General features: G+C 40.3%; 1 protein-coding gene across 4 annotated transcripts; it reads left to right on the top strand.

Moving 5' to 3' along the window:
* The first annotated feature begins 36 nt into the window (after positions 1 to 36).
* LOC144030153 (TRAF3-interacting protein 1-like) lies at positions 37 to 6669 on the top strand. Of its 4 annotated transcripts, none has more exons than XM_077536169.1 (14): positions 37 to 277; positions 608 to 676; positions 759 to 920; positions 1026 to 1154; positions 1750 to 2152; positions 2318 to 2341; positions 2543 to 2624; positions 2698 to 2790; positions 2867 to 2990; positions 4314 to 4350; positions 4458 to 4531; positions 5725 to 5939; positions 6027 to 6207; positions 6353 to 6669. In XM_077536169.1, the coding sequence occupies exons 1-13, from the start codon at positions 146 to 148 to the stop codon at positions 6187 to 6189; spliced, it is 1707 nt and encodes a 568-aa protein (XP_077392295.1). In that variant the 5' UTR covers positions 37 to 145; the 3' UTR covers positions 6190 to 6207; positions 6353 to 6669. The 4 variants fall into 4 exon arrangements, with proteins under 4 accessions (XP_077392295.1, XP_077392296.1, XP_077392294.1 ...); XM_077536170.1 differs by having other exon boundaries at positions 6356 to 6669; XM_077536168.1 differs by having other exon boundaries at positions 6027 to 6669.
* The last annotated feature ends 2949 nt before the right edge of the window (positions 6670 to 9618 follow it).

Below are 9618 nucleotides of genomic sequence, written 5' to 3' on the forward strand. Positions count from 1 at the left end.
GTGAAGTATGACGTCACCAGACAGCAACATGACGAATTAAAGTCGAAATCATTATTTTCACGGGCTCTTCGGCAGTTTGCATATTGTTAAAATGACAAATGTATAAGTATCTGACCAAATAAAAAGATCACTTCTTTGTCGAATAATGGCGGCCGTGAACGTTCTAATAATCAAGAAGACACAAAGCACGTTGGGCAAAGTGATAAAGAAACCGGCTCTCACTGAAAAACTGCTAAGCAAGCCGCCATTTCGATACCTGCACGACATCTTTACTGAGGTGAGACCTATATGCAGCGTAAGAAATGTTGAAATAACAGGCAACCAAAATATAACTCAAACGTACATTATATTAATTATCACAAATTAAAGGCCTTCAGTGCTTGTCCTTAGTATTTCCAGTGAAAAACGTAAACAACAAAACGTATTTACTTTTGTTCTCTTGAATGAATGCAGCATACGTTGTTTAAACACGAAATAGCCAGTAGGTGGTGCTGTTACTTTGTCTAAGACTGGAAGGAGTGCAGACGTTTAAAATGTTTGTACACAATAGTGTCTGTCTGTCTATCCAGAATGTATGATTTTGATACTTTCCCTCCACTTTCACCAGATTATCAGGACCACTGGCTTTCTGAAAGGCTTGTACAAAGAGAATGAATTGAAGTCAGAGTGTATAAAGGTAAATTGGACAAAAATTAACACAACTTCCTGGCGGATGGTAAATGGGCGTTTTTTTGTTTTGTTTTTTATTAAACTTGTAGGACAAAGATATGAAGATGGCGTTCCTTCAGAAAGCAATCGATGTTGTGGCACTGGTCACTGGCGAGCCCCTTGCGGTCAGACCGGCTCATATTGTCGCCGGTCATGAGCCCGAGAAGACCAACGAGCTCCTGCAGGCGATTGCCAAGTGCTGCCTCACCAAGGTTGGTTGAGCTCCACTGGTGGTTCTTGAGGATGTCAAATGTGAGGCCTTCATCGTTCCGCGACTGGCGCATGGCGATGTTGACGCGTCTTCACTTGTTGCACAGATGTCCAGTAAGGAGGCGGTGAAGAAAGTTCTTGCTGGAGAAAGGCTAGAAGTGAAGGCCAAGGAAAGCGCGCTCAAATCTCACGGCAAGGACGCTGCGGAAGGGCGCGAACTACATGCGGAGAGAGAGGTCAGTCACTATCTCTGTCTGTCTGTCTGTCTGTCTATCTGTCTGTCTGTCTCTCCTCCCTCTATCTGTCTCTTTTGCTCCCTCTCATCTCCCATTTTCCCTCTCTTGCTTTGTCTCACACTCGTCCTTTTTTCTCTCTCTCTATCCCCCCCTTCTCTCTCTCTCTCTCTCACTCTCTCTCTCTCTCTCTCACTCTCACTATCACTCTCACTCTCTCTGTCTGTAGTTCTGGGAGCTTACAGAAGCGCATAGGGGTGTGGAGGACCTAAATTGGACACTCTGAATTTTTTTTATCGAAGTTGTATTTTTCTAAAAACACAATATTGGTAAATGAAGCACATGCTTTAGCTTTCAAATGATAGCTATGATCAGGTTTAGTTGCGCCCCGTTTTTACTACAGCTGACACTGTGATCACCACTACACTTTTTTTTTGACAGTTTGAAAATCTCGCCAGGCATCCACAGCAATCACAGCCTGTCTCGCATTATCTCACGATCATCCCGTTTTTTTATCCAAGGTGGTCTGAAACGGGGCCTCGGTGGCCCTACGCGGCCTATAAGCAAACAGTCTTTTTCGTATTTTGAATGATTCCAGGAGAAGAAGATGACGGAGCAGAGAGAGAGCAGGCCAGAGAAGCAGCCGCAGCCGGCCAGAGCGCAGGAGAGGCACCGTCGAGACGCCTCGAGGGAACACCGCCACGACACTTCCAAGAACCACCAGCGAGAACAGGAGCCCGCCAAAGATGGCAAGCAAGACGACAAGAGTCGCGAGAGAGAGCGGGACAAGGTTAAAGACAACGCGCACGGCAATGAAAGGGAGCAGGAGAAAGTTCAAGTGAAGGAAAGCAACAATGCGAGAGAGATAACGGGGGAAAAATTAAAAAGCGCCGAGAGTGAGAGACACAAGCCTTCGTCGTCTTCGTCATGCACCAACAGTCAGGCAAGAACGAGTCAGCCATCTTCTGCCAAAGGGCAAAGAAGGAAAAACACCTTCGGAGGTACATTTTTTGCATTCCCCTCAAATATATGGAAATGTATGCAAATATTAACCTCATTTTCTTGGCTGAGAATGGGAGGAAGGATTGCCTTGAGGAATTTGATGCCGTGACTGTTCGCTTCATGATGCTGCCCAAACCAACTTTTGCTTTCTCTTTTGTCAACAGATAAATCGGACACCGAAGCCAGCGGTGAGTTACAAGTTGGATAAATGTTTTTTGTTTTGTTTTGTTTTGTTTTTTTAAAGTTTTAATGCTGCAACATCATCAGAGCCTGCCATGCCAGAGCCTGTTCATGAGAAGTTTTGGTTTGTGCAGATGTATCTAATGAAATGTCCCTCAAGTACAAACTGAATTTTGCCGTGTCACGTTTGTTTGTTTCCCCCCCGAAAGATCCTCAGCAGGGTCCGAGTACTCCTTCCAAGGAAAGTGGAGATGCTGCCGGCTCCTCGCTTTCATCCGACGTGGCCTCCAGGTGGGTGTCCACCGCGCCAACGTTTCACATTCTGACCTGAACCAGTGCGATTGATGCGTCTCTGGTTGCCTAGCAACAGCCGACCGGCGCGCCTCACCAGCGCTCGCCGGGCTCCTCCTCCGGTCAAGAAACAGGAGAGCTTCAATGATGTGTTTCCGCCTGAGAGGTGACCTTTGACACCGGCCTCCAAACAGAAGCCGCGTCGTGTGTCGTTTCGCATCTGACGTTCTTCTCCTTTGCAGGCTTTCGAGCGCCAAGTTGTCAGTCATCAGAGATGGGAAGAAGCAGTCTGACGACGAGGACGAGGAAGATGAGCAGTTCCTCGTGGCGGAGGCGGCCCCGGAACCCGCAGATGCCCACAAGAAGGCAAGCATCATCCCTCCATTTTTGATATTCTTTTTCCTTATTCGGGTCACAGGCCAACTGGCTCCGACTTCAGTTGATTTTTCCAGACTGGTCGCCAGTCAATCAAGGACACACCGTCACTATCACAGCTATGGGCAACATACAGGGCTCCATTTTCGTACCGAGATAATTCTAGTTTACCATTTTTATGAATTTGCAGAATACGCTATATATCCTTGCTTTCTTCTTTTCTTTAGTTTTTTCTCTGGTCTCTTGCGATCTCTCAAATCTGTTGGAATTTAGATGTTTCTGGGGTCGATGAGAGATTCTGGTTTTGTAACCCTGTGAGTGGCAGGTGGTGTCTGTTTGGTGCTGGATTACACTTTGCTTCATCTTTCTTTCCTTTGATCTTTCCTCTGGTCCCCTGACCTTCTGAACTTCACGACTCTGGCGAGACTTCAAATTATCCGGTTAAGGTGAAGGGTCATGGGATTTTTATAAGGTTTCAGGTGAATTAATGAGCACAAACTCACACACGCGTGCATGTATACACACTAGGGATGTAACGATATCCCAACATCACAATACCATATTATCACGATAATTATCATGATATTGTGGGGAGGTTGGCGATACAAAAAAAGGTCACAATATTGTTTAAAAAAAAAAAAAAATGCGCTCATCCAAAAAAATTCACACAATATTGTGCTTTTGTACATTACATCAATGAAAAATACAAAAATCTATATTATATATAAAAAAAAATATATATAAATATAATTATATATATTGAGGCACTTACTTGCTAAAGTAAGCCCACATTGACACATATCGACTCGGTTCACAAGCATATTTCGTTCGTTCCCCTTCATCTGACGTGGATTCGAAACATAGAAGGCCCAAAACATGCCTTGTGAAAATTAAACTGCACTAAATAATTAGCCACCAGATGGTGCTAGAACTGCACAAATGGAAAGCAATGCGACTTTTAAAACAGATGTGCTACTTTAATATCGCGACGTGATGACGACGATATATTGTGCTAGTTTTAATATCACAATATCACGATATTGCCGATATCGTTACATCCCTAATACACACATGCACACACAAAAAAGAGAATGATGATGACATGTTGAATCAACCTCTTAAAATAAAAAATAAAAAATTTAAAAAAAACCTCGGTAGACTGAGGGTGTTTCCGATTAAACCCCCCCGAAAATGACTGAAAGTGGACTACACTCTAGACCAGCTAAAAGCAGATCCAAATTATGGCACAGGTGGTCTCGCATAAGTGAAAGTGAACGTGTTTTTAGCGTCATCGTGTCGTCTCTTCTGTTGCAGGAATCTGCACAAGACCTCAGCAGTGAAGAAAAACACGGTACATTGTTGTCCCCTTTTTGTTTCCATCCATTAAAATAGGACACAATCTTTGATATTCCTTCAAATGAGTTCTACAATCTCTCACCTGTCTTTCAATTCATGCAGGTGGACTCGTGAAGAAGATCCTTGAGACCAAGAAAGACTACGAACAGTCATCAACCTCCAATAAATCCAGAGAGGTACTCTTACCATCATTTTATGCATGTATTTATTTTTGTCTCTAACACGAGAATGGTTATGAATGTTGGCTGATTACTTGGGCTACTTTGAAATTGTTTCTTGCTACCCAGTTATGGTCACAGAGAAGATGTCAGCAAATTTCGAGGTACAATTGTGTGGCTTTGAACATGGCGTTGCAATGTCATAGATGGAATAGTCAATCAAAAACTACCTCATATTTAATGTCAGATTTATGTATTTATATAATGTACTCTCATATTTACATCATATAGTTCTATTTTTTTATTTTTCTTATATCATGCAGTTTTTATTGTTATGCTTGTTTGAGATGAAAAAAAAAAATCAAATCACTTGTAATTTGATATTTCAGTGGCTAAAAAGTGAAGTGTGGAGAATCTCCGCCAACGATGAATGGTGTGACAACTGGCAACAGCTAGTCAGAAATATGAACATTCTCAAATTAATTTCTTCTTTGTAATTAATATGATACAGAATTGTACAATAATTATTGCACTTCACTTTTTCCACATTTTTCTTTGTTAAAGCCTTATTCTAAAACGGACATTTCCATAACATTTTTCATATTCAACACTGACGATATTAACTCTTTCACTCCCAGAAGCAATCCCCTTCACTACCGGCTGTTTTACTGGATTTGAACTGATTTTGCAAGGCCAACAGAATTTTCTGTTCTATTGCTATAAAAACATGGAACCTACCAAAAGAAAGGTTGAAGTCTCTTCTTTCTTCAGGAAAAAAAAAGTATATGTCTATCTGTTTCCGTTTTGGAGCAATTTGCATAAGAACATAGTTAAGTGTCATCATTATTGACAAATCTAATTAGAATTGTGAGTAATTGAGCTTTTTTCCAACATGGCCCTGGTTGAGCTCTTATACTCTGCTGCCACCTGCTGGCCGTTTGTGTTATAACCACCATTGCTTCAACCGTTGCATTCAGTTCAGAGGCTGCATCAAAGCCTTCTGTATGCTCTAGCATAAAAAAAAATATATTAAAAACGTCTAAATATGTCTTTGGGACACCTAAAACATTTAAAATAGAACGTATTTATCCGTTTTTGGGAGCAAATGAGTTAAGTGAAGGAGGGGGAAAAAAACAGGAACAATCAACAGAACAAAAGTGAAGAGTGTGATCGACCTGACCTGTTGTTTGATCCTCTTCCGTGTGCTGAAGCCGATGTCGGAGGAAGCCCGCAAGAAGGAGCAGGACTTGGTGACGCGGGAGGTGGAGCGTCTGCGCGCCTCCATCCAGTTGGTGTGTCAGAGCGCGATTCCCTTGGGGAAGATCATCGACTACGTGCAGGAGGACATCGACGCCATGCAAGCCGAGCTGCAGGGCTGGCGCAAGGAAAACAAGGAGCATGCGCAGACTTTGCTCCAAGAGCAGAAGTGAGTTTGCTTACAAGTAAAAATGGTTGAAAAATGGGCAAACGTGTACGAGCGTCCATCCGTCCGCTGTTCTTCCTGCTTGTCTAGAGTGACCGAGCAGGCGGTGGAACCTCTCAAAGCCAAACTGGGCGAGCTGGAGCAGCAGATGAAAGATTACCAGGACAAGATTTGCGCCATGAGGTCCAACGTCCTGACGAATGAGGAGAACATTCAGAAGAAGTTGACTGCAATCACCTCCTCCAGGTCCTGAAAAGACAAACGCCGCCTTGTGAGTACAAATAGACAAGCAAGCATCTGCTTTGTTCTATGCATCCGTTCCACATCCGTCAAAGTCGACTATGGCCCCTCACATCTTTGCCTGATCCGGATCTTGTTTGTTTTTTTCCCCCCATCATTAACTGATTGACTCCCAGCAGCCATTTTCACTGAATCAACACCCCTGGATTTTGACTGATTTTGCAAGGTCTACAGAATATTGTGTTCGATTGCTATAAAAACATGGAACCTACCAAAAGAAAGGTTAGAGTCTCTTCTTTCATCAGGAAAAAAAGTAAATTTCTATCTGTTTCTGTTTTTGCAGCAATTAGCATTTGAATAGAGCGAAGTTTCATCATTATTCACATTCCTGGTGAAACCAGTGGGGAAAAGAGCTTGTTGCAACATGGCCCTAGTTGCTCTCTTATACTCTGTTGTCACCTGCTGGCCATTTTTTTGTAATAACTACAATTGCTTTAAGCCACCTCCTCATGTCAGAAGCTGCATCAAAGCCTTCTGTTTGCGCTTGCATAAACAAAATATAAAAACAGGTAGACTTCTATATTTGTCATTGTATTTGTTAGAATTTGGCTCTTTTTAGTGGGATTAAGTTTGCATAAACGCCTTATGGTAGGATTTACTTCTAATACTAGATTCTTATTGAGTAATAAGTAGCTCTTATTTACTAATTGAATTGGGACAATTCTTTTGTGGATTTGTGTAGTTATAAATACACTTAAACATATTAAGTATAAATAATAAGGCACTTTCAGCCCTTTTTCCATCTTGAATCTATCTTAGTCATACATCACAATAACCGATTAGATTTTTTTAGCGAACGAACAACTACACCCTACCATCGGTAACTGCTATTTCCTGAACTTATAAAGTTACTTTGGCTTATTTAGAATAGATAAACAAAACCAACTAAACTTATTTAGGTCTTAACAAGTGCAACCGATCATTTAGAGAAGGAGCCGCTGTAAAAAAGATTTTATCCTTGTTTCGAAAGGGTTCCTCAATCAGGGTTTTTATCTGAAGCGAGACCGGGCTGACGCTCTAAAACCGGGGCGGTGACGAACCTTAACAAATCCTTCCCGCAGCCGTAATTGGAGCATTCCCGTCAATTCCTTGCTTTTAACCGTGTTGCTGCGGGTGGAGATAAAGGGGAGCTTTTAACACATTACACGGAGAGCCGGCAGGGTAAAAGCGAGATCTGACAACGTATAATTACGTTTTTGGAAGTGAAGGACAAAGTATTAAAATCGTATTTACACGTTTTTGGGTTTGAATGAGTTCAATGAGTGTCGCTCTGCTGTCGTGCGGCGAACATCCTGGTGTCTTTCAAGAAGGAAGCCGAGCAATCTGTCGTTAATAGAAGTGCAACGACGCTCATTGTAAATAATGAGTTGTAGTTGAAGGTTCTTGTTATGTTGCACTTGCAAGAGCAGAACGCGGGGAGAAAACATTTTATGTAGGTCAGAAAGTTTGATTCATCTCGCTCTTAATTATTCACACTTTGCTGCGTGTTTTTCATTTGAAGCAAAGCGTGAGCCTGCTTTTCGCAACTTTTCAAATATTCCATCTGGATTTTTTTGTAAAAAAAAAACAAACTTCACCCTGCTTTATGCCGCAGACTCACACATCTCACAACAAATATTCAAAGTTTTCTGTTCGACTTTGTGACTCAGATCCTACATTAAAAAATCAGTTTTTTAATTGTTTGACGTTGCCTGTCACATTCAGATATGAATTTCATGGATTTTTGCAAGGCTGTTCAGTTATGGAAAAGATCATCATCATGATTATTTTGGCAATAATTTAAATCATGATTATTCATTTTTTTGGTACAAAACAAGAAAGTGTTTAAGCATTTAAAAATGCTTAAGACCAATAAAAAAAAAAAATGTAAGTTCCTTTTGTATATAGTAGCATATATTTATAATAATACATATTTATTTATTTATTTTAGTTATGTTGAAAAAAGCCTGAAGTTGGAGTGCAGTATGTGCACAATTGTTTTTGGTACAAAACAAGAAATTGTTTAAACATAAAAAAATAAAATAAAATAAAAAAATTAAAATAATATTCTTTGAAGCACTTTTATTATGCATGCTCCTTTTGGATGAAACGATTTATTAAATGAGTTATTTGAAATAAAAAAAAGGTGCAAATGTATAAATGTAAACAACTCGAAAATTAGTATTAATCTTTTATTTATTTTTTTAACTTTACGAGTATGCTCACCTCAAACTTGCACAAATTCCATGCTCATTTACGAGGTAGTGACAATGGACAGGAAAAAAAAACAAAACTCTAAAATAAAAATGTATTTGGGGTTAATCCAAGGCACTTGAAACATAGTAGGTGTGCTAACTCTCATTTAATGTGCGTTTGAATGAGATTGGTCAATTGTGAACAGATCCACAATGGGTGTGTACACTTATGCAACCACAATATTTAATCATTAATGCTTTTACTTCCCCTCACAGAAGGATTTTTTTGCCCCAATTGACTTTGGTCTCATTGTCTTGTAACACAAAAAAAGACATTTAAACAAGGGGTGTGTAGACTTTTTATATTCATGCAGAAGAAGCACTAAGTTCTACATCATAAAGAAAAAAAAAACCAACGTTGTTGAATAAATATTTTTATCTGACAATATTGATGACAAGTGAGCCTTCTTAATAAAATATCTTATGTGCACCAAAAAAAAAAAAAAAGGTGAAATCTAACACACGTATTTTGGATTCCCCTAAAATCACAATTGTGTTCCACATTTCAGCACCGCCATAAAAGTCATATTTGGTATTTTGATTGCTAACCTTGGAGGAGCGTTTGTTGTCTCCTTGGGACTGCAGTGGGACGCCGTCATCAAATTTCACATGCATGACTTTCTCTGCGGCACGGTGGGGGGGTGGGGGGTTGGTTAGCGATGCTGCCTGAAGGTCAGCAAGGAGAAAAAACAAAACAAAACACAAAGTTCGCTCGTTAGTCTTGAATTTATGCGGTCAAGTCTTGTAAAAAGTGACAAAATCATATTCCTATTTATTGCACTTTGATAAAAATGCTCCCGATGTTTTTTATGTTTGAAGTAGCCTGATGGGAAGAAAAAAAAAAAATCAATCAACATTTTGCTTGTACACCAATAATGCTGATCATTTTAGTGATGATCCATTTGAAAAGAAATGAAGCTGATTTCGAATCTGGTGCTGCTGACAAAATCTGGATTTGCTATCCCGGCTGGGCATGCCTAAAAAAAATTAAAATAAACAAATAAATAAAACGAAGCAACTTTCACTTTCAACACACGCACATTGTGAAGGACGTCGTGACACTTTAGTGCCGTCCTTAAAATGCAAATCGTCCGGCCAAGCAATTTCTCAGGATAAAAATGCCATCTAATAATGTGTTTTCAAAACAC

This window comes from Festucalex cinctus, chromosome 11 (genome assembly GCF_051991245.1).
Source record: "Festucalex cinctus isolate MCC-2025b chromosome 11, RoL_Fcin_1.0, whole genome shotgun sequence".
Taxonomy (NCBI): Eukaryota; Metazoa; Chordata; class Actinopteri; order Syngnathiformes; family Syngnathidae; genus Festucalex; species Festucalex cinctus.